This window comes from Planococcus citri, chromosome 1, assembly GCF_950023065.1.
Source record: "Planococcus citri chromosome 1, ihPlaCitr1.1, whole genome shotgun sequence".
Taxonomy (NCBI): domain Eukaryota; kingdom Metazoa; phylum Arthropoda; class Insecta; order Hemiptera; family Pseudococcidae; genus Planococcus; species Planococcus citri.
In genome coordinates, this window is record NC_088677.1 from 44,093,948 (window position 1) to 44,119,895 (window position 25,948).

The following is a 25,948-nucleotide window of genomic DNA, read 5'->3' on the forward strand; positions in this document are numbered from 1 at the left end:
AGAAGAATCTGATTCCGAAGATTTAAGAATCACCCCGAGTCTGCCATGAAACGATCAAAAAAGTCGATTGATGGATATGATTTCAAGGGTCTTCTATATAGCATCAAAACGACCTATTTCTACATTTAAAAAAACCACTTTTTTGTTATGATCTGCGAAAGGCGTTTTTTAAAAAATTTTTTATTTGAAGTTTATTTTCTCTTACTTATTTAAGATCGTCATTTTTCTTGATTTTCAAGATGAAATCTGATCATGAAGTTATGTATAATTTTAGCGTAGTTAAAGAGACAAATTCATACGTCTATGATTTATGACAGAGGAATTAGGCGGTCGTGTTCATTGTAGGTACCTATTTATTTATTAGGTACAGCTACTAACCTCACTCACATTAGTCACACCAAGCTTGCAAGCTTATGGTTTCATTTTTATTTGCTACAATGTTAAAGCAATTCATCTCTTCTAATAGTTTCTGTGAAATCATCAACGGTTGGTGAGATATTTTTGTATTGTAATCAGATTTTCACAACAAGTATCTATACCTATTCATTGGAGCCGATTACGTTAGGTACCAGGACAATTTACTATTTTGGCTCGTAAATTCATTATCTTCTGCTTAATTTTACATTTTGTATGTAACAAGTTAACAACCATCATAATCAGCGTGTGAGTAAGTACGTAACGTACTAAAGCGATGCGACCTATCGCGATAGGAACGTTTAATAAATCCTATTGTTTTTTACAAAGAAAAAAAAGAGCCGTATGCAAACTTCATGTTATAAATATCCACCTGTAGTACGTAGTGTATGGTACATATTTTCCTGAACTTCGTAGAAAAAAGCGTGGTTGATTCTAGGTGCAAATAGGTATTTATTCTTCGCAATTATTATTGATGTATATAGATACTTAGTTCGTCAATTTGATATGCTACTGTTTTCAAAATACATAGTTAGGTTTTATGCTATCATCGTCAATCTTGTAAAAAAATTTAATTATGGCAATTTGATTCTTTAACGTGTCCGAATATCTGTGTATTCTCGCCGCAAAAACAAGACGGCAATATCAACAAAACTGAGCAGCAATAATAGGGAAATCAGTAACCCTTGAAAATCAGTTTATACAACAACAACTACCGTAATAATGCCTGTGGTCGCCAAGACATTACGTCTAAAAGTTAGAAACAGTTAATGAAGTTATATAACCTTCGTAAAAGGAAATTGCCAAGTTACACAAAAAGTTTTGATCCTATGACCGAAATTCTTGAGAGGTATGAAATGTGCCGGTTTATGCAAAACTTTGCCCGGATAAGTTTTGAATTACATTCAAAAATATCAATAATCTAAAAGTAAGTTGTCTGTAACTAATGTTAACAAAAATACGTAATCGTGTAGGTAAATGCTTTAGATACACCAAAATAGGCCTACAGTCTCGCATGGCTTTTGCTGCCAAAAATTGGAATTGTAGGTACATTTATGTAAGCGCACAGTAAACGATAAAAAGATTCCAATTACAGTAGTACTTACCTATCACCAAATACATACATACATATTAAGCTGTGATTTAAGTAACGTAAGTTGAGTGAAAATTAACGTCTATCAGATTAGTAATCTCGTGTTTGTTTTCGGCAATTCGGCCTATGGCGAGTTTCGTGTTTTTTATAAACTTCGTCAATTGACAAGTATATAAACATTATTCAGAGTACATACATAAAAGCTCCCATAATTATACTTGAATAAACGTACGTATAGGATGTAACTTTTTCCAATGTTGTTTCTCGAGCAGAGACGAAATTGGAGGTGGGATTGCCGATCTGAAAGTTGCCAAATGATATGAGGAAAAAAACTCACAATTCTTCCTATTAAAACAAATTTTAAAATTTGAATGTTTTTTTTTTTAGAAATTTAAATTTTGAAAAAATCAAACATGACCAAACAAAACGAGTGCAACGTAGGTTTTTTTTAAATAAGTAGGTAAAATCCAATCTTGAAAAAGAAAAACAAACATCCTGAGTGATACGTGGGCAGCAAAGTTTTCGAAAATTTATGATTTAAGAAGTGAAATACGAGTATTATTTTTTTTATGCACAAGAAGTCGATTTTTCTACCTTTGACTCTTTAAAAGATTCCCTCAGATATTTTCCAGGTTCAGAAATTCAAAAATACGTACATACAGAAAAACGTTTCGTCTCAATTCTCAATAAGCACTATAGTTACCTACAGTTGGATTTTTTCAAAGAAAATAATTATATCGAGATTGCATGATCTTGTCATTTGATTAAGCTGCAGTGCTGCACAATTCCTTGAAATTGTTTTGAGTTAGGGAGATTTATCGTTCAAGATTAGGTTACATTACGCAACTTAGGTACTACGTACATACTAACAATTGTTACAAATTTTACGGATAAAAATTATAAATACAGCCGACCATAGTTTATTCGAGTAATTTAAAAACTCGATTCATAGTTTTTTTTCAGGATTCGTCTTTCAGAAAAAGTTACATAATCATTATTATGAAGATGTCAAATTAAATGCTAATTAATTAGTCAGCCCAACAGTCGAAAGAAAGTCGGTCATTTACCCGACATGCTGTCTCTTAACCTTGAGAACTTTTCAGAAAATTAATTACACCTTGTGGAAAAAATGTCCTTGCGAAAACAGCTGTTTTGCGTTAAACGAAAGTTGAGAAAGAAAACAGCGGTTGGTACATCAAGTTGAATTCTTGATGGGAAAAAGTTGCAGAATTCATGAATAAGAAAAAAAGTAATTTTTACACGAATGAATCTTGCTCATGACTGATTGGATTCTAATTTTTTAGTATGTAACATACAGGTTTGTGAAAAATTGTCGAATAATTTTTTTCCTTGCGGCAAACTTATCTACAATACCTATATGTATGAATAATTCAAATTGGCGAACGTCAAAATTGATTTTTAATTCTGAGAAGAAAAAATGAAAATACATGCATACTTACTGTAGATAATATGCATTTACGTCAATGAATTTTGAAAATTGGCTATTTTTAAAGCGATTCTCGTATTTCCTTTCGAATTTAATTTAGTGTAAACGGTAACTCGAATCCCTTTGGTTATTTTACATCATTTGTCACTTTCTGGACTCGCTACTTGGGGAAATTTTCTCTTTATAAACCGATAATGAAATAGACCACTCGACTAAACGGGATTCAAGTAGCGCTAAAACGTGACTAAATAAACTAATCCACATTTCAATCCGTATAAATCTGCTGGGGGTAACGATTTCATACAGTTAAAATATTCGGTAAATAAGTAAGTAAGCTAGCAAGTTCATATTATATTAGATATAGTTTGCCTTAGGTTACCTACTTTTTAAAAATTTTAAAATATTTAGGTATCTTACTCGATTTTTTCAAGGAGATCAAAAACAAACACTTGTCTAATTAATTAGGTACCTACCTAAATGTACTATTTTGGGTAATGTTCCTTCCTATTCATTTTCTTAAAACGAAAAATTAATGCATATCTACTTATGGAATTAAATGTTAAAGATATGGGGCGCATCGTCAACTTACTTGTTAGATTTAGTTATATCTCGACAAAAACTGGCCCAAGTTGTATTTTGATTTTCTCCAGCTTCAGCAGTATTACTTAACGTTTCTCCAGCTTTGTGTATGTACTTACGCGTAAAGTATGTATCTATAAGGAAAATGAAGGTAGAAATCATGCATTTATTTCCAACGTTTTCGCGTAATAGGCTCGAAAAAGAACTTGTAAATTCATACAGAAATTACCATCTTATGAATCCTACGTCCTGCATTTTTTTCTACGTAGTACGTACATATACCTATTTGAAAATTCTCTTATTTTTCGTTCGATAAAAATTTTATGCCTGTATAAAAATGTAAATTAAGGCCAAACGGATCAGAAGCCGAAAATCTATGCTCCAAGATGATGGTTATAAAAGAGATTTAAATTATTTTCTCTCAAAGTATCTAACCTACCTACTCACCACCCACTTTGAACAAAATATGGTGATTTTTTTCTCGCCTGTTTAATGGATTCTTTGCTTGCTTATCAGTTTATACAGATCGAAAAGTCCACTTGACCGCTTTATATGTATGTGATTTTGTGTGGCCTTGCTTTGCTACCAATGGTAGGTAGAGGTACTGAGAAATTCAACAGATAGGCCTGCGGTTTTTGGTTTTTGAATTTTGAACATTGAAATAGAAATAAGGTGACAAACATGAAGAAAAAATTGAGGGGTTCCTTCCTATCCGGTATTATACCTACCTATTCCAGAATAATCATCGTAGTGAAAACTTTAAAAACATTGTAAGTGTGAGTATGCAATATGCATTCCCAACTTAACTTTAAGAGCACTTCCAACGATTTACAATGTTCACTGTCTGGATATATAAAAAGAACCAACCGCAGAACAAAATTCAGTTGACGATTTTTCTAAAATCATAACTTTTTCCGTTTTTAAAATGACTTTTATTTTTTTTTCCAAAAACGTTATTTTTGGGATAAGGTAGGATGAACCAACGTGATTAACGTTATATTAAAAAATATATAAATTTAAACGTTTTCTTTCTGCATCACAGAGTTGTACTCGTATTTACACACCATTTTGAGAAATTTATAAATGCATTTTTGTGAGGGAAAAAACCCCTATAATGAGTAGGCTACACAATATTTTTATGTTGCTCTCGTATGAGTATTTTCAGTTTTTTGCATTAAGAAGGTAAGCGTGTATAAATTACGTCATGATTGACTCGTTTTTTTTTTTTTTACCTATCAAGTTGTTGTAAGAATTTTGATTTTGATTTGGGATACCTATAATATTCATTCTGCATTATATGCGATGCTAATCAGATTTTTCTGTGATATGCGTCAATGGTTTCTCATACGTATCTATGTATTCGTCGAACTCTTCGAAATGAAAAACTTGAGAGTAATTTACATATTCATCCGAAAATTGCGTCGTTGAAATGGTGTTCACTTATTCAAAACAAAAGATATTTTCATTTTATCATGAATTATTCGGGTACGTAGATAGTAGGTATAGGTAGAGGTACAATGCCTCGCATGTATAAGATGTATTCGTCTCTACTTATTTATTTTAAATTCATAAATTGTCTGATGTGAATTTTCAAACTTTTATCAATTTTTCGAAAACACGTGGGTAGTTGTTAACCTACATATTTCAACACTTCTGTAGGTACATTTATCCATTCAATCCCACGAACATGCGTGAGTTATTTTTAAAAAATTAGACCCGTTCTGATGAATGCAGAACATTGTGGCAAATTATGTAATTAAGTAGCTACATAATGTGATTTAATTAGCTTAGGTACCTATAAAAAAGTCATTTCAAATTTCTAGTGGTAGATATTCTATTTCAGTATACGAGTAGGTAGGTAGTCTAAATATAATATGCAATGACGTGATGTCGAAATTACAAATTTTTTTAATGAAATAGGTATAGTTGTTATACATTTATGGTAGTTGTCTGTTGAAAAAAGAAAAATTCGACTTGAATGTTTTCTTTTAAAATCGTTTTCATTTTGCTTTCATAAACGACTTGAATTTGAGAAACGTAAATGGTACCTACCTGTGCAAGTTTTATGTAGGTAAATAGAAGATATATTGATTCCAAACAGGTACCTTACAACAAAGAGCAGCAGTTACCTTGTTCTTATATTTTTTTCAATGGAAATATGCTGAGCGGAGTCATCATAAGCCCGCAGAAAGTTACTACTGTTATGTTTCTCGATCTTAACCGACTATGCTGTGAAATTCGGGCAATGTTTAACTTCTCCCTGGAGTCCTGTTTGTGAACTAATTACTGTAAAGCTAATTCTGCATATCAATCTCGTTGGTCTTCGTTGACAATACACGTGAGATTTCAAAGTTGCCCCAAAATGCCGTCTCTTTCGACCGTTAAGAATTTCATAAATTTGAATTAAAGACGAAACTATTTCCTCTTGTACGTACATCAAATTGGCAACTTTCAATATTTTGACAGTTTACTGTCCCTGGAAGATTTGTGAATTATATCAAAACAGATATAGGAATTTACTTACAGCGTCATTTTGATCGTACTTTATCGTAATATGATGTCCATGTTTTAGTTCTGCTAAGCCTTCGATACATTAATTTGTATACATTTAAATTATTGCGTATTTACCATGAAATTAGATAGGTAGGTAGGTATGCGTATACGATATTATGACATTCAATAAATTTACCTAGTAAAATAATTCACTATCGAATATAATTCGAAGTTAGGCTTGTGTAATCACTTATGGCTTCTTCTAGAGTAAAATTGATAGTAAATTGTATTTACTCGTATTACTTACGCTGGTAAAACCCGTCATAAATCACTTCCGAATAGGTTGGTAGGTGCTAGGTAGGTATGGCATTTTTTTTCACCCACGCTGTAAAACATAAGTATGCTCGTTGAAGGGGTTTATAAAATAATTTTGCATCAACTATTGCGAGTACAAGCAGATGGCAAAACGTCACAAAATTTCACTCTATACCTACCTGCTATACTACATTTAAAAATAGTCAAGTTGAATTTTTAAATTACTTATGTACATAGGTACATCAACCATTGCGTGATTGGAACATCTTTACAGGGATGAAGGTATTTTCACACAGAATTAAAGAACCTTGCTATGACTGTTGAATAAATTATTAACAGCTTAGTGAATAAAGTAGAATTATTGAACCGCGAATGAATTTTTAAAATTGAGTCATCTGCGTTTGTTAATCAATGCGAGATATAATTTTGTTTGTACGCTATATACAGGCGCGGACTGGCCCTAGCGGGATACCGGGAGTTTCCCGGTGGGCCCCTCCAAAAAAATGAAAAAAATGGGCCCTTGGGGTAGACGATGGGCCCTTGCTAGGGAAAATTTAAGATAAAACATGCAAAGTTGGACTTTTTCTGTTTTTTGAACCACTTTTTTCGAAAAATTTTCGCTCTCGCTTCGCTCGGGCAAAATCAAAACTCGTTTATCTGAGATTTCCCGGTGGGCCCCCTTTCGACCCAGTCCGCGCCTGGCTATATAGTATTCGTATTTCTTTCAAGAGTGTCTGCGATAATCATAATTTCTCTGGGTACCTATACATACTTACCTGTTTTTCTTAAATAATTTTATTTTAACAGGGTATTTTGTTTTCATTTCCATTTAAAACCCAAAGATTTTTTTAAACATCTTGTAGACTTACTAACAAAATTATAAGATTACCTAGATCAATTTGATAAAACACAGGTACATACATGATATCATTATGTTTACTCGCGCTCTATTTTATTAAAAATTTTCAAATAAAAAAACAAAAAGTACCTATCTACCTAAATATAAAACCTTGAAGAGAAAGTAAAAGAAAAAAAAATGTTACACATAGAGAAAATTTTTAAAGTAAATAGTTACGTAACTACGTATACCAAATTCAGTTGAAATAAGCGAGAAATTTGTCGTTAATATAAACAAAAAAATCTCACCAACGAATTTTTCAAGCAGATAAGTGTGGGTGGGGTACCTACATACTATAAAAACCTGCGATGGAGTAGGAAAATAATCGAACAAATGAATCAACTTCACGCTCGCTATAAATAAACGTATAGCATTGCGTTTTAATTAATGAAGGGGAAAAAATGGTAATTTACGTACAAAGTGTAGCTAATAGCAAGGTAGAATGCGAGTAATACTTTTACAATTTTAAGACATCGCATTCTGAATCCAAACAGAAAAATATCACGTCAAGCAGCACGAAATTAAATTAATCGCGAAAAAAACCTCGAACTGGAAGAATTATTGGAGTGAATTAAATTCTAATTAAGCGTTGTAATTGATCGAAATAGTAAGAATAGGGGACTGTCCTTTTCTGTTATCTACGTAAAAATGTACATCCATTTGACCGGAAGCAAATTTTATCCTTACACATTAATTTCTTTCCTTATAATTATGAAAACAAGGTGGTAATTTTTCATCAACTGCTAGATGCTCGATTAATAAAGCTAAGTAACGATAAAAAGGATGAAAAATGATTTTTATCTTAATTTGTACCCACTCCGCATATAAGTACAAACTATATATGTAGATAGTTAGGTAAGGTATCCATTAAAACTTGAGTGCAAATTACTCGTATTGTCTTTTAAAAAATAAAATAACATCATTCTGACTGGCTATAATGATTCCTCTGAAAAGTAGAAGTAGGTACTTACTGTTCGTTCGTTTTATTTGAACATGGTTTTCCATTCATTTAGGGAGAAGGGCGAGTAGGGTCATAATAAAGAAAAATTTTGGGCTCTCTACTCATCTCACATCATTCTCCTGAATTGATTTTTTGATTTTTGACGAGTGAATATTTTCTAAAATTGTCCTATTTTTGACGATTTGTGATTCTAGGGCTCGGCATTATATGTGAGTGAAAAGGCCGAAATATGCATTGAATATGCGACCTTTTTTACCCCAAATATGACCATAAGATGCGTTTTTGTTAAAATATGTAAAAAATATGTAGGTACCTAACTTTAATATGGGTGTCATTCCGTAACTGTTCGAAAACCGCGTTCAAAATTGTTGTCCAAATTTTACTCCGAGCAGAAACACCAAAGAAAAATGAAAGAAACAACAAAAATTCAAATTCGTAGAGAAAACATTTTCAATTTTTTTATTTTTTTTCAATACGATTTTTACAAGATTAAAAACGTAAAATCACCGTTTTCTGAGCAATTTTTCTCAAATTGGCAAAATATGTGAAAATAAGTATGTGAAAAATGTTCGAAATATGTAAAAATGTACGTTTTTTCCCAAAATACATAAATGTAAAATATGTAAAATGAAATTGGGCTCAAAATGCAGGGATTTTCCTGAAACGTAAAATGCTTCCATTATTCTTAGAATCTGAGTTCGCCTGAAAAATATGCATTTGCATACATATTACTATGCCGAGCCCTATAAATGATTCCCCTTCCCAAGTATTTACTCGTAGTCAGTAAAAATGATTAAAATTGCCTACGAAAGTGTAACTTTTCCGGATCGAATTCTACTTTTCAGTCCGTTCTGGAACCGCCAACGTGATTTGATTTTCGATTTCTCCAGAATACGTGGAAACTAATTATTTGTGCAGCCAAAAATCAAGTTGTGGCTTAAATATTTCTCTGGAAAGTGTCTAATATTTTGGAAAATGTACGTAAACTTGAGTGGGTTGTCTATGTTACTGGTGAAAGAATACGATTTTTTGAGATTTAAAAATTCGTTTCAACTGAGATTCGCGCTTTGTTTTGGACTTCAAATAACCTGCGGAAATTGTGCATACATACGCATCTATGGGTACAATAATTTATGATCAAATTGCATGTGCACCTTTTAATTCTACATTCTACGATTATTCTCAACGCGTAGCTGAATACGCCCTGTAGACTGTACTCGTGTTAGTATTATAAACGGCCATCGGCGCGGCGCGGCGCGGCGCGGCGTTTGAATTGAACTGGAGTCTCCAGCTCAGATCAAAACACATCACTGATGCAGTAGACTTGAAAGTCGCGACATAATACAGCGACGGAGCGGAAAATCACGTCATACTGTCAAAAGTTTAACGAAGTATGCGAGCACTAAGCAGTGGAATAATAAAACTGATATAAGTACATGTAGAGGTATTATATTGGGTGGTAGGTACTGTAGGTAGGTAGATGAAAAACTGATTAAACGTGTGTTATGCTGTGCAGGAAAACGTACCGTCAAGTTGATATATAATATGCAACTTGAAAATTCCCAGTTCCGGTACAATACCGAAAAATAATATTTTCGAACGACCGAAAGAAAAGAAGAATAGAAAATACCTTAAATCTAAAAACACTATTTTACGTTACCTCTGTGGTATATGTAACATTTTAAACGTCTTGGCTCTGTCATATAGTCGCAAGTTATGTTAGAATAAATTCAAAAAGGAATGCAGAAAAACAGGAAAATAATAGCAATAAAGTATATTCGTAGCACGCGGACAAAAGGAGCTTTTACGCAGCAGACTGGAACAGTTTGAGTAGAAATCAAAAAGAAATTAACAAATCTTACGCGATCTTAAAGAATAAAATGGGGGAAAAATTGAAAAGCATTAAAAATTATTGTTGCGTATACCTAAATACGAGAATGAAAAGACAATTTAGATAGGTAGGTACTGTTTTAAATGTGCTTGCATTTATATTTATATTGTACGTATTTACAGTAAGGGGAGAGAGAATCTGTCGCGACTTGCAAGAGATATGTAATATAGGTACCTATTTTTTTTTTTTTTTAGGATATAAGTATAACCTACCTATACGTAGCGTAAATATCGCACCACACGTCGCCTAATAGTCCAGGCAAAGTGCAATTTAATTATGACAAAATTGTGATCAAAAATTTTATGGTTGGAATATGTTCATAAGGTCCATAGAAGTAAAACCGCACAACCTCCCCCACCCGACCGCGTGTGCGTTCTCCCCCAGAGTGGATCTTAGCCCCCCAAAATCAGTTTTTCGCAATTTTCTCTCCCGCATTGCATTTTAGCGAAAAATATGTGGTTAGATAAAAGAATCTACGTCAAATTTCCGATCCAATGATGTATCAACTTTCCATGTACGTTCAAGGGGGGTGGAACTGCAACCATTCAAAAAAGGGGGGCTTCCTGAAAAATACATAAAGGCTATAGGCGCCTGAGAGGGGTGAAATGGTCCCCGAAAGCGTTCGAGTTGATATTAGCATGGAAAGTGGGTACCATTGAGAAACTTCCGCGTGAAAAATTTCAAATCCACACCTTGTCCCATTTTTGGGGAACCCCCCTTTTTCGAAATTTCAATAACACTTTTCTCAGCCCCATATGAACCGATTTCAAAATTTTTTTAGGATGTTGTAGATATCCATAGGAGGTATCCACACAAGAATTTTCAACGCCCTCTCTTCATATTTACCCCTCAAAATGGTGTAAAAATGTGTTTAGGGAGGGTTGGGGGTAAAATGAGAACTTGGGGGAAAATAACTAAAAATTAATGAGTAGGGTGTCGTTTTCTTATGATTCGATACCGCTGAGCACGAATATGACGACAGATTTTTTGCAACCCTCATCTAACCCCCTCCACAGCACTTAGTCCTTTCAATTTTTACTATTGTTAAAAAGCATGAAAAAATGAAAAAAAGCTTTTTTGAGGGGTAAATATGAGGGGAGAGGGTTGAAAATTTTTGTGGGGATACCTAATAAGTATATACATAACATACTGAAAAATTTTCAAAATCGGTTAAAATGGGGCTGAGAAAAGTGTTATTGAAATTTCAGAAAAGGGGGGGTCCCCAAAAAGGGGAGGGGGTGTGGATCTGAAAAGGCACCTATAGCCTTCATGTATTTTTCAGGGAACCCCCCTTTTTTGAATGGTTGCAGTTCCAGCCCCCTTGAACGTACAAGGAAAGTTGATACATCATTGGATCGGAAATTTGACGTAGATTCTTTTATCTAACCACATATTTTTCGCTAAAATGCAATGCGGGGGAGAAAATGGCGAAAAACTGATTTTGGGGGGCTAAGATCCACTCTAGGGGAGAACGCACACGCGGTCGGGTGGGGGAGGTTGTGCGGTTTTACTTCTATGGACCTTATGAACATTATCCAACCATAAAATTTTTGATCACAATTTTGTCATAATTCAGTTATTTTCAGTTCTAATTTGCCTGGACTATAAGTATAGTCTTTAATGCTGATATGCTGCTGTGCGCTCGTGAATTACTAGCTTTTAATGAACAAGCGGAAAACATTTTCCTAATTACGTAATTAGGTAGCAAGTTGTTTAAAATCTGTCGTAATAAATGAAGGTTTTCTCCACTCTTATTAAAATATGAATCCTTTTTGTTAAGTTCATGCCTCATGTTGCGAGGTGTGAATGTTCATGTATAGGTATGGTACGTCTACGACCATACGTATACCATATTATGTAAGTATGGTACAAGTGCGTAAAATATTGTCTGTTGAATGTATTCGAAGAAGCTTTTATTTACCATACTTATACGTATGAATATATATATCTCAAGTATTTGTTGAGAGTCTTTCAACTGTTAACATAAACGTCGTTTTTATAGAGTAAGTGAGCGCTTTAAGCACCACTTACTTCATTACATTTATTTGACTTTCATAAGCTTTCTTAATACTATAGCAGTATGTAGCCTAAATACGTTTGAAGTTATACATCTATAACATTATTCTTTTTGTTCTCGATAACAAATAGAGCCTTACTGACATGGTTATAAAATCTTGTGTATTTCTCTTGTGAAATGTCTTTTAGATTCTCTTTTGATGAAACAATCGTGTCGTGTCGAAGGATTTATTTGAAAATCAACGGTATCCCTAAGTAGGTTCATAAGTTGATGAAACACACATTTGTGCACGCTGCGGGGTTTCTGTCACGAAATAATCCCCTACTTAATAGCATAGGTACAAGTTATTTGAACATGTTTGCCCAGTTTAAAATTTGAAGGAGCTGAAATGTTACTCAATACTCGCGTTGAGTAAATGAAAAAAAAAGTTTATTTGTGACTAAATAAGAAATTTTGTGAAAAATCTTTCCACGGCCAGATAATCGTGGACATTATTGATTATATCCAGTGTCAAGCTGATTATTGCGCCTTTTTCGTTTCGGTGTTATGTTGGGGCTTTTAAGTGCATACAATTTACTTAGTGTGTGTAAGGTATGAGGTCCCGTGTTCTGGATACACTTTTGAATGGTTTCGACTTCGAAAAAAACTGTAAGCTGTTTGTATATATTCTTATTGGGGGGGGGGGGGGGGGCAGGCAAGATGTCAGAGGTGAAGGGTACGAGGAATGTAGAATTATTATTAAGAAATAAGATTATCAAACTGAATTTTTGACCAAATTCAGCGGTGTAGTAGATAGGATAGGTAAAACTTGGCTGATAAAATTGGTACGATTATTTTGAGTGAAGCTTGGAAACGTCTCTTCTCTTTTAGTTCTCACTGCAAAAACCTGACACCTTTTAAATTCTCCTGCACCATCAACATTTTTTTATTCGATAAAAAACTGTACGCTGTGCAGTGTGCAGACTTTCTGAAATGTACCCCATACTTACTGGTTTTCCTGCCTCACATATATGTTGAATTGTTGAAGGGGCGTGTGAAAAACTGCATATTTTAATCCATATTATATTATGTGTAGTCGTAGGTAGCTATGTAGTAGTACCTGTTAAAGTATGGTGACTAAATTTACACCAAACCATCTCGACATCGTGCGTATATAGCACCGCGGCATTTCTTTGTAATATTTTATTACCTATTCATGGTTAGTCGGGACAAGGTTTTTCCTATCGTCGGCAGCGGTAGGTTTTTTAGCCCAGTCTCGACCGAGCCATCATATACTCGCGATGTGTCGTATGTGTGGATCTAGAGATCCTGTGTACCTAACTATAGTACTGCCGTGTAAAAGAACAATACATTTTGGTTTTCGTTTTCGATCTTATTGGTGTTTTTTAATTGAATTAATTAATTGTCAACGAATTATAAAATGCATCAACAAATAATTTATCATGGTAGCAGAGCGTGGTTGGCGATGAATACCACGATCAGATTGATATCAGAATCATCAGAAGATAATCAAAATCATCAGAAAAATGAAAGTACCAAGTAGGATTCGTTTTAATCATTCATGAAGTACTGTAAGTACAATTTATACTCGTTTTCATCGAATTCGAGGTAATACCTACCTTTGATTATTATACACATGCTTATTAATTGATATATGTGCATGGTTGGTGGTTTTTAATTAATAATTAATCGATCTTTATTAAAATAATCGATCTTTGTGCATGTAGTGAATTTGATAATGCTGGATTAACAAAATATTGAAATAGGTATAATATGTTGCATCATATTGGTGATGGAATGTACCTACGTATTCGTTGCTGACTGCAGCAGCGGCGGATACAGCAGCAGGTATTGGTGGTCATTAAAACTAACACGAGTATATGAGTTCCCCTAGTATATTGTTTTATGCATGTACTTTGTCGGCAGTATTTCGGCAGTATTTTTACGACTTTGTTTTTGTCAACGGAGATTTAGTCCGAGGCTGAGTGAGACATTATAAGAGAAGGATAGAAGGTGTTTTAGAGAAGAATAGAAATATTCTAGAAAAAATTATTGCTAGAGAAGGATAGATGGTGTTTTTAAAGAGAGACAGAAATATTGGTTCAGATCTCCAGTATGAGTAGCTAGCTAGCTGGATTTTATTATGGTTTTAGCAGTTGACGAATGTTGGTCTCTTTCATAGTGACAAATCTTTCGAGTATACGTGGTGAATATTGTGTGTATTGATTGGAGTATTGGTTGACGAATTCTTTCCGCGAAAATTGAACTTATTTGACTGAATTTTGCGTGATAATAGGTACCTACCTATTTTGTGTGTATTGTGGAATACAGTTCGCAAATTATTGCAGTATATAAAATGGCCAAACTAACACCAGCTGGTGAGTGATTTGAATTGTTGAATTGATAAAGTTGTGATATAGATAAATGTTGATTTTTGAAATGAATTATTGGTTGAATTGGTTGAATATAAAATAATGGTTGATATGAAAAATTGAGAATTGAATTTTGTTGAAATTACGTGAAGTAAATTTGAAATTGAACTGTTTGGAAAATATCAACCAGGGTTTATCAAAAGTGAAGTGATGATGGCTGGTGTTCCGCATTATCATGAATCTGCTGGTAAAGTTGATATTTGTGTGCATGTGCGTTCCGTGTATGCAAATGTTGACCTATTTCAGTTCATGGGAAAAACAATGGAATATGAAAATTGTTGGAATTAAAAATTGAAATGACTGAAATTGCTCTTTTGGTTTCTTTGAGATCTTTGGAAAATTGAACACGTTTTTGAATAGCTTGTTATTTTTGTGTGTTTTTTAGAAAAGCTCAAAAAGATGAAAAAGAGGAAAATTACAATTACGTTGGAGGCCTTGGGCAACATTATGTCGGAAGTGTTCAAGCAGGCGATTAGGCCTGATACTGTTAAACGAGATTACAAATTGCTCAAAGAGACCAGGATCGATCTTTGGCTCGATAAATTGAAAAATGAGCTTTCGGCCAAAGAGCTTCCGAATATAGCTGAAGAAAATCCTGTTTATCGGGATGAAAAAGAAATGAAATTGGTGAAGGACATTCTATTGTCAAGATTGGATGACTGTTATCATGCTCAAGTATTGAATATCGACGATCCCAAGGAAATTCTAAACAAGGTTTTAGAAATTAAACAAGCGGAAATGAATCTCAATACTGCTTTTATGAGGCAGAAATTTGCAGATTTAAAATTTGTGAAAGGTGAAAAGGCGTCTGTGTTTATAGAACGTATGGAAGAGATTGTTTATTTCTTTCAGTTTGTTAAGAAGCCTCTCACAGATGATGCAATAGTAGATCAAGGCATGAATGCCACGAATGAGGTTTTGCCTAATGTGCGCCTGAGGTTACTGGCAGAGAAGAAACATAAGACGTTAACTTTTTCCGATTTTCGAAATATTTTAACTGAAGAAGAAAAGGCTTACCCGATGCCGAAGGAAAAGTCTGTGGCTGCCGTAGCTCATTCTGGCAGACCTGAGAACTTTCGTAAACCTGAAAATTCTGGAAAATTTGAGAATTCACATGGTCATGGTGTGAATAAAAAGAACGCAACATGTTATCGTTGTCGTCGTGTGGGCCATATTGCGAAGAATTGCACTGTGAAAAAGCTAAAGTGCCACAACTGTAAGAAGTGGGCGTTCCATCGAGCGCAAGATTGTACTTTCCGGTATCAGAGCCAGAAAAACGCTGGGAAATTTAAGAAATATCGTAATGAACGTGATCATGGGTCCGAGAAATATAAATCTAGAACCAAGTTCCGAAGGGAGAAGTCACCTATCGATAGAAAAAGGGACGAGAAGGAAAATTTGGAAAAGCCAAAAGCCCATATGGCCAAGGTCACAGATCAAGGTAAGAAACTGAACTCCTTGGGAGTTATTGAATTTATTTGTGACACTGGGGCCACTGAGAATATGGTGAAAGATGTAGCTCCTCTAACTGAGATTGTGAAATATAGCACTGAAATTTTGAGTGCCAATTCCGAGAGTGAGGCAAATATTGAGGTTGTTGAAAAAGGAGTTATTAAAGTTTTTGACGAGACTGGTGGCGAGTTTGTTTTAGAAAATGTTTTGTATGCTCCGAAATTATCTGAAAATTTGTTGTCCTTGAGAAAACTTGTAGAAAAAGGTTATGAAGTGAGATTGACTGATAAAGACATCAAGGTCATTGATAAAACTGGTTCTATTTTAGTGACTGGAAAATATAAGAAACCTTTCTGGTATTTGGAATTAGAAGTAGGTGATGATGGACAACCTGGAGTATTTTTGAGTGAAAGTGTGCAAGCTAATCATACGTATGAGTTACGCTCATCTGGGCAAGCGAAAAGGAAGAATGAGGAAGAAACTTCAGGACCGAGTAAGAAACAGAAAAATATTACAGACGATCAGGCGGTTCCTGAGCCTATACAAGTTGAACAAGAAGTAGGTAACACAAATGTTAACCTACCTGTGGTGGAAAAGGAAAATTTCACTGTAAATAGAGGTGAGTTGGACGAGTTGATGTTCACAAATGAATTTGAAATGATGGAAACTGAAGAAAATGTGTATGAAAAGGAAAATTCGAAAATATTGCACAAGCCGGATGATGGATATGATTTACGAAAGGATCTAGGTATGCTTTGGCATATTAGACTGGGTCATTTATCGTTGAGTTATTTACAACAACTGCAGAAAAGTGTACCTGAACTGAAAGAAGTTGAGTTCAGAGAAAATATTTTAGATTGTGATATTTGTGCTCTAGCTAAAATGAAACGATTGCCTTTCTCAGAAGAAAGAAAACGAGCTGAGAAAGAGTTTGATTTGGTTCATAGTGATGTGATGGGGCCTATATCGCCTCAGCCTTTCGGTTATGGTCATACTTATGTAGTGACCTTCATTGATGATTGGTCAAGGTTTGCTATAGTATATTTGATGAACCATAAGAATGAAGTGAGTGAGTGTTTTAAAATGTTCTTAGCTGAAATTCGAGCTCGTTTTGGCGATCATATAAAAGTAAAGACCTTGAGAAGTGATAATGGTACTGAGTATGCGGGAGAAATGAAGGAAATTTGTGAGCGTGAAAATATTGAACAAGATTTCTCTGAACCGAATACACCTCAACATAATGGTGTAGCTGAACGATTTAATCGTACATTACAGGAACGTGTGAGGTCAATAATTTTTGATTCTGGCGTTCCGAAATCTTTTTGGAACTATGCAGTTGGTTATGTTGTGCATACATATAATCGGACTCCTCATGCTAGTGTTGAGTACAAGCTTCCGATTCAAGTTTTGATGAGTGATGAAAATCCGAGGATTGAACAGTTGAAAAGATTCGGCTGTGTGGTATATGTGCACTTGAATAAAAGAATATTCAAGAAATTAGATAAACGGGCCGTTATTGGAATTTTGATTGGATATACAAAGACTGGATATAAAATACTTTTGCCAGAAACCAAGAAAATAATTCGAGCTAAACATGTTCGATTTGTTGAGAATAAAATTTATAAAGATTTAAATGGGATTCAGAAGGATGAATCTATTCTGAGTGAAAAGGACTGGTTTGAGTTTTGTAAAGAAACAGGAAGTATTGAAAATATCTCAGGAAAGGAGGGAGCAGATGCTGAGAATGATACTGAGGAGATTGATCGAGAAGCAGAATTTGCAGAATTAAAAGTAGCTTTCTTGAGTGCTATGAAGAAAGCAGATTTGGATCCTGGATTACCTGATGAAGAGAAATATTCTCTGCTAACACAGATCTTAGGTGATCCTCAGACTATTGAAGAGGCACTGAAATCACCTCAGAGGAAATTTTGGAAAGAAGCTATGAGTGAAGAGTTTGACGCAATGAAAAAGAACGAGGTATGGGAACTTGTTGACAGACCAATTGAAACTGTAGAAAATAAACCAAATATCCTCGATTCTCGTATGCTTTTCAAAAGAAAAGTAAATAGTAATGATGAAGTCAGATATAAAGCACGTTTGGTAATAAGAGGTTTCAAGGATAAAAGAGAGTATGATTTGACTGAAGTATATGCGCCTGTGTCTAGGCTAGTGAATGTTCGAGCTGCTTTATCGATTGCTAATAAATTTGATCATCATATGATACAGTTGGATATAAAAACTGCTTTCCTATATGGTGATGTAGATGGTGATGTTTACATGGAGATACCACAAGGGCTTGAGTGTAGTGAGAAAGAGAGAGAGAAGAAAGTTTGCAAATTGAAGAAGGCGTTGTATGGCCTTAAACAGAGTCCAAATAGATGGCATAGAAAATTCATAGAGATTGCTAGAAAGTTAGGTTTTCAACATGAAGTGACTGAGCCCTGTTTGTTTTATTTGAGAGAAAAGGGCACAGTGATATTTTTGATTCTCTATGTTGATGATATCTTGTTGATAGGCAATGATATTGACAGTATGAATGAAATTGCTGAAAAATTAAAAGAATGTGTAGAGTTGGTAAACTTAGGAGAGCCTAAGAAATATCTTGGTATAGAAATTACCAGAGATAGGAAAAGGAGAGTGTTAAAATTGAATCAAACTGATTATTGTAAGAAAATGTTGATGAAATTCCATATGGAGAATAGTTACTCACAGTCAACACCTATGGAAACGAGAAATAAAAAGAAAGACGCACCTAGAGTTCAAGAAAGGCGTCAGAAAGAGATTGAAGCTGAAAGTTCAGTTTTTCCATATCGTGAAGCTGTTGGCAGCTTAATGTATTTGGCTAATGCAACTAGGCCAGATATAATGTATGCTGTTAATATGCTGAGTCGTAAGCAGAGTAATCCTACCAAAGAGGATTGGTATGCAGTAAAGAAAGTATTTAGATACCTCCGTGGTACAACTGAGCTAGGCTTAGTTTATGAGGGTAAGAAAGAAGGTTTAGAGTGTTTTGCTGACTCTAGCTTGGGTGACTGTGAGGAGACTAAAAGATCGACATCTGGCATTCTAATTAGAGTATATGGCGATCTAGTGTACTGGAGTAGTAAGAGGCAGTCCACTGTTGCCATATCAACTTGCGATGCAGAATATAATGCAATGAATGCGGCTACTGTTGAAGCAATAGTCTTGAATGAATTTGTTAGAAAATGTACTGAAATTGATTACAAACCGATTGAGATAAGATGTGATAATACATCGGCGATTGAGTGTGCTGCTAAGCCAGGTTGTGGAAAATTGAAATATTTAACAGACATTAAAAGGCATTTTGTGTTGGAGTGTAATTTGAATGGATTGATTAACATAAAATATGTGCCTTCGAAAGAAAATGAAGCAGACATTTTCACAAAACCGCTGGCTAAGCCAGAATTCGAATACTTGAGATCTAAATTAATCTAATCTGTTTTGGATTGATGATTTTGTTTTCAGATATTGAACGAAGTGTCGAAGAAATAATTATGAAAGTGAAATCGTCGGTTTTGGGAGACAGAGACGAAGAGATGGACACAGATGAATAATAATTATGATTTACAAATAATTTTTTGTTTTTAGAAACCTCCTGTGAAGACACTTGATTAATAAAATTTGATTTTTGATAATGATGATGTTTTCTTTTCAGAAATTTTGTTTTGTTTGATTGGTAGATACTATAATGTTGTCTGTTACAGGTTTTGCTGTAAATTTGGAGGGAGTGTTAAAGTATGGTGACTAAATTTACACCAAACCATCTCGACATCGTGCGTATATAGCACCGCGGCATTTCTTTGTAATATTTTATTACCTATTCATGGTTAGTCGGGACAAGGTTTTTCCTATCGTCGGCAGCGGTAGGTTTTTTAGCCCAGTCTCGACCGAGCCATCATATACTCGCGATGTGTCGTATGTGTGGATCTAGAGATCCTGTGTACCTAACTATAGTACTGCCGTGTAAAAGAACAATACATTTTGGTTTTCGTTTTCGATCTTATTGGTGTTTTTTAATTGAATTAATTAATTGTCAACGAATTATAAAATGCATCAACGAATAATTTATCAGTACCAGATAAGTAGTAGTTGTCAAATACATATAGGAAATTAGGAATACCTACCTTATGGATTTTCTCAAAACTGCACCGTCTGATGTTTCATATGACAGATTTCATTTTAGGATGATTCAAATGGTCGTATGTACCTAATATGTACCTATTTTTCAACAAAAAAAAAAATTACAAAATGCATCATTCAAGTACAGCGGCTAGGTTTTTATATTACCTATGTGTTTTTGTTGCAATAATGCCTACTTCTATTACTGTTTTCCGATTGATGTTTGTGGGTAATTTATTTATCGAAGGATTGTACGCGTAATTATTTATCCGATGTTGCCCGCTATGTATGGTATAGGTTTATTTACACCTGAATACGCAATAGCATGTTGGCGATTTGTTAATGGAAGCAACATTTTAATCGGTTTAAGTTAACGAATAAAGTGAGCCCACTAAATTTAGGAAATTCACGCGTAGCCAAAAGTTATAGAAAGTATACAAGCTCGTAAGTAGCAGTTTTTCCCATCATTTCGTGTATAATTCGGTTGGTTTAGGACGAATATTTGCGCGTTTTTAAACAATTTTAAGAAAATATGCGCCACACATGCTTACTGCCTTCCCTCAAGGGTATTTAACGAGTTTTGCTTTTGTATAACTTCATTTGAGATCAAAATCCACGATGAAAAAGTATTGAAAATATATTATAGGTACCTATATTTTAAAACATTTTAATTAGAATTGTTGCAATGTTACATTATAATTGTTTTACATGGATAGGTAGGTAAGTTACATTTGTAAAGGTAGTAGGTACTGCACTTGAGTGATATGTACTTATGTCTATAATTACATCGACATAGGAACGCGTACCTGTACCTAGGTAGGTATAACCTACAAATTTATTCTTTGCTTTAGTAATACCTGAACCTAATCTTTGTGCAAGCCTCACCTCACCTCATCTTTCACAACCTCCGTAAAAATATTTCCAATTTTGCGTTACACTGAAGACGTAATTAAAATAATGAATAATTGCTCAGTTTACGTCGATATAATAAGTGGCTATAGGTAAATGAGTAATCTTTTTCAGCGTCTGAACTTATCAAAAATACGATTTGCACGTCGAAAAATAAGGGGAGTTGATCCGGAGAACACTTTGAATCTTTCTTGATTTCGGACATGGCATTCGGTTTTGACAGTCGGATTACTTTTTAAACATCTTCAAAAATTAATTTGCTGTTGGTAAAAATTTCGAACTTTGACAGGTTTTTAATAAGTTATTCGTTTCGAAGAATTCCGTTCATTTCTTTTCATTATAATGAGTTTCCAAGTGCGGGTGTTTCGTGTACAATTTTTTTTTGACTGGTAATCTTTTAATAATCTTCGGCAAAGTTTCCCGTTAATGGAAAACCTTTTAATATCGCCAGGTTAGAAATACGTAATTAGTAAATTGAACTGCGCGCTCAAAAATATTGTGAAAAAGTTCAGCCTGTTAATGAAATATGTACCATAATAATAAGTTAGAATATAATTTGTTTGTTATTGTTCGTGTAGGTTTTTTTTCACTTTTGTGTAGGTTGTCAAACATGTCTATACCTACTTCCCCTTCGAGATTAATAAGGCTATGAAATTTAATTGGTGTACCTACTAAGTTGTAGAGTAAATATATTATACAAACGATGGAATTGTTTTTACAAAAGTTGAGGCAAAACTAATAAATACATTATTCATTCTATCGTTTGAAACGTAACTAGATATTCAAAAACGAAAACAAAAAAGGTAGACAGGGACGGTTGTGAGCTTTATGAATTGAAAGTACTGCCATTCTTTCATTTCCACTTTTAATTATTTTTTTCAGTTCGGTATTGTTGACTTCCAACGTCAAAATAATAAAAGTTGGAAATTGAATAGAAATTCTAGTTCAATTTGAAAAACTGTTGTTTTGCAGTTTTAAATAGGTAGAGATGTTAAACATGTTACTTTCTGATTGAATGGTTTGTTGCTGGTTTTGTCTTTTGATACACGAGAATTGCACGGCTGAAAGTTTTTTTTTTGCTTTCTGTTTCAGGTCTAAAAATGATTGAACGATGTGATTCTACTTGAAAATATCAGGTTCCATGATGTTTGGGCCGTAGTTAAAATTACAATAGAATGCAGATGAGTATCGATTTCACGTTTTTATTATTTTTTTTAATCATGTCGGTGTTCAAAGTAAAAACGGTCAATTTTACGCCTCACAATTGCGGAGAAGAAAAATTCATGCATCAAAAACATGGTATCATACAAACTCCGAATTTCCCACGAGCATTTACTGCACCAATACGATGTCGATGGGTAATCGACGCGAGCAATTATTCCGATCCAACGATATACGTTTACTTCACGCAGCTCTTTGTGACCACTGGTTTAAACATGTCGGAATACATATATTATAACGATGGAATAGGCTACAATGGAAAAACCATATTTGTTCTACCTCCGAAAGAATCCCTTGAACAAGAATTCGTTCGAACAAATCTTACATACCTAGTTATCGATTTCGAGTTACATCAATTGGAAGGTAATCATTTGAGAGCATTGGATAATTTGATGGATGTGTTTGGATTCAACATCACGTATGAAATCTCAACCAACGAGCCTAGCAAAAATTTCTGCACGGTGGTGGATTGTTCATTGGCTGGTCATTGTTACGCTAGTTCGGATTTTTCGTAAGTTTTACATTTTTTATTTAAGTAGATAGTACCCATTATGATAGCCCCTCTTTGTCTCTCAACATTTCTTATTGAGTCAATAGTAGGAATCTCCTTTACGAAAAAAAGATATCTCGAACCTTCACCTGGAGGAAACAAACTTTAAATTATCGCCGGCTTTTGATTTTTACTGCCAAAATTGAGTGCTTTAAAGTTATTCTCTAGTAAAAATCTTTAGTGCAAGGTCCCCTTTCTCTCAACTGAAATATTAGTTGAATGTAGTAACTAAAATGTGATCGATCTTTAACAGTAAAAAAAAAAAAGGTTGGCACCTGTTGATATGAGTTATCTTTTTATTCATGTATTTGAGAAAACGTCCATTCTGCTTGCGCAACTTTTTCTCAAAGTACATACATAAATAGGTTAAACGTGTTTTTTTTTTTTTTTTTGAAAAAATTATCTACTTTTTCTGTAGAAATTGGCTAGGTACATAATTTGATAAAAAATCTTCCAAAGTCGTGCAAAATCTGAATTTTAGTTTTGGAAACTCGAGGTAACTATCCTGCACGTTTAAGATCACCTTATAGGTAATCTCTTTTCACCATCACTAAAAATAGAGGCACAACTCAACCTATCTTGAGTTGGTGTATGCATTATACGAGTACCTACATTTGCCTAGCCCCAAAATTAAAGGAGTCGAGTTATGTCAGTGTTGCTAAGTTACTTTTACTAACCTTGTGCAATTATTAAGGTAGAAGGTTATGCAATTTGTGGCTGTGAATAGCAAATTTTGGTCAGAAATTTCTACTCATAAGTAGAAGATTTTCGTGGTATGTATTCAGAAATAAAAGCGGATGCACAAAAATCTAAACAAATTTTTCACTCAAGTCTACACGCATTATCATTATGATCTTCATGTTTTAAAAAAAAAGTTTTACTGGAGGAAGATTTCTTTGAAATAGGACACCCTGTACAAGTATACTTTGATTTGACTTTAAGTGTAATCTTATCTTTGCAATCATAAGTTGGCACCGCTGGAATTCTATTTGAGCTTTGGGTGGTTGGTTTTAAATCTTGAATATCTAGCTTTTTATAAGTCTTGTTTGGCCGTCTTTTTTATTTGTTTTTAAAACATTAAATTTGACTGTATGAAACGGTGGAGTTCTGGTATCTTTTAAAGGGTATTTATCAAGTCAACAACCCGTGAAAAATTAAAGTTACTACGAGAAGATCAAAAAAGCACTCATAATGTTGAAATACGTAAAACTAGTTTACTCCATCTTATACGTAAGTAGGTACGTATTTGTTCGTAGTTCAACTAGACATGTGAAGAGTGATATTCCAAAACTCGCTTTGTCCATTTTCACAACTTTTCAGGAAAGAGGAAAAACAGTTTCCCTTTAAACGGGTAAATTGGCTTTTTAGGCGAGTTTAGCAGTTTATTTGGGTGGATTTATGATGTAGGAGTGTAGGTATACACTTCATCCACTAAATACTGCTGAAAAAAATTTCAATAAAAATGGACAAAGCGCCTTTTGGAACATTATTTTTTTTTTAATTTTTAGTGAATTGGCTATTTAGGTGAGTTTAACACCTCATTTTGATAGGTTGATGATGTAGGAATGTGAGTTAATATGTACTTCATCTACCAGGTACTGCTGAAAACCCAACTTTGATAAAAATGGACAAAGCTAGTTTTGGAATATCACTCTTCATGTATGAGCACATACAAGATTGTGGAGTAATTTACCTTGGATAGTATGTAGGTACCTTTAAGCTTCAGTCTGAACGAAATTTCTGTTCAGACGTTTTCATTAAGAATGGGGAATAGATTCTGTGTTTTTCAGGAGTACCTATTTGAAACATATTTATGTACTTCATCGTCCAATTTTTTTAATCTTGTGTGACTAATTGACTATATATATAATTAGGTAATAATAGGTACTTAACATACCGGATGGACGATTGTTTCTGACACGATCATGGCATTTTAGTGTAAAAAAAAACACACAGGTTGGTAGTGCTGAATATATGTAGGTATTACATCTTACTAACTTATGTATTTTTTTACTTTAAAATCCCGGTGTGTGCCAGGCCAGAAACAATTATCCACCTTTTACAAGAATGATAATTTTGAAACCGTTATAGACACGAGTCAACTTTTCAATAAGTAATAGGTTATCTTTCTTATGAACCAAAATTCGTATAGTCTTCCTCCCTACTTTCTGCTTCGAAATAACTGCCGCGTTCATAAAAATATCCATGACGAGTTTAATAAATTTTATATTTTTACAGAAAATACAAGTGCTCTTGTTTTGATGGATTTTTTGGAGAAAAATGTGGTTATGGACCTCTCTGTCATCCAAACAGAAGCGATTGCGAAAATGGGGCTACATGCAGGTAACGTTTTATCAATTATTCAGCAACGGCTTTGAAGCACCTCTCTGCCTCCCTAACATCCTACCTTTTTGGATTGTGTTTGTTGTGTTTATTTTTTTGTCACGCCTACTTTGCATAACGAGTGAGAAATACGCGCTGAAAATTCACAACCAGATATTTACCTAATAATTCTTAATTCCTATATACTCGTATTAAGTACCTACCTGTACATACCTGATACTTTGGAGGAAAATTATTATCGTTACATTTGGTTACAATATTTTTAAATTAGGTACATATTTAGACCAGATTTAAAAAAACAGTGTCCTTTATTCGAATGAAATAATTAAAGCAGTAGTTCTTGAATTTACGAGCTAACAAACTGAATTAGGACAGTGAACCTCCGGTATGTACATATAAAATAATATCATGCTCTTTCTGTTTTTTGGCGAAAAATTTCGAATGAATTATTTCTGAATGACTCTTACCTACATACTTTAATGATATGATGATATACCTACACATTACGCAGTTTAAAGGGAATACCTACGTATGTATAGGTGCGTCACGTCTCGTAGGATAGGTATTTGCCAAAATTAAAGTTAGGTACGTATTCTCTACATGGTGCCTATACTTTTTTTTCTGTTCTCAATGCGTATGTAAACCGTTGTGAAGGTTTTATACATTGTTACTTCGAAGCGTGTAAATTTTTAAGATTATTTTTGCGTTTTGGAAATTTTATTGAAATCGAAGAAAAGTTTTTATATTCAGTAATTCTTATACAGCTTACGGTATTTTTGTTACGAAACAAAAA

The 25,948-nt window shown here is 34.0% G+C and overlaps 1 protein-coding gene across 3 annotated transcripts in view; it reads left to right on the top strand.

The window, feature by feature from the left end:
- LOC135832148 (uncharacterized) overlaps window positions 1-25,948 on the top strand; it is a 231,847-nt gene that overhangs the window by 110,701 nt on the left and 95,198 nt on the right. For all 3 annotated transcript variants that reach the window (XM_065345184.1, XM_065345185.1, XM_065345183.1), the window contains 2 exons: window positions 22,134-22,773; window positions 25,051-25,155. In XM_065345184.1, the coding sequence (XP_065201256.1) occupies window positions 22,217-22,773; window positions 25,051-25,155 (662 nt within the window). In that variant the 5' untranslated portion in view covers window positions 22,134-22,216. The remainder of the gene's footprint in view (window positions 1-22,133; window positions 22,774-25,050; window positions 25,156-25,948) is intronic.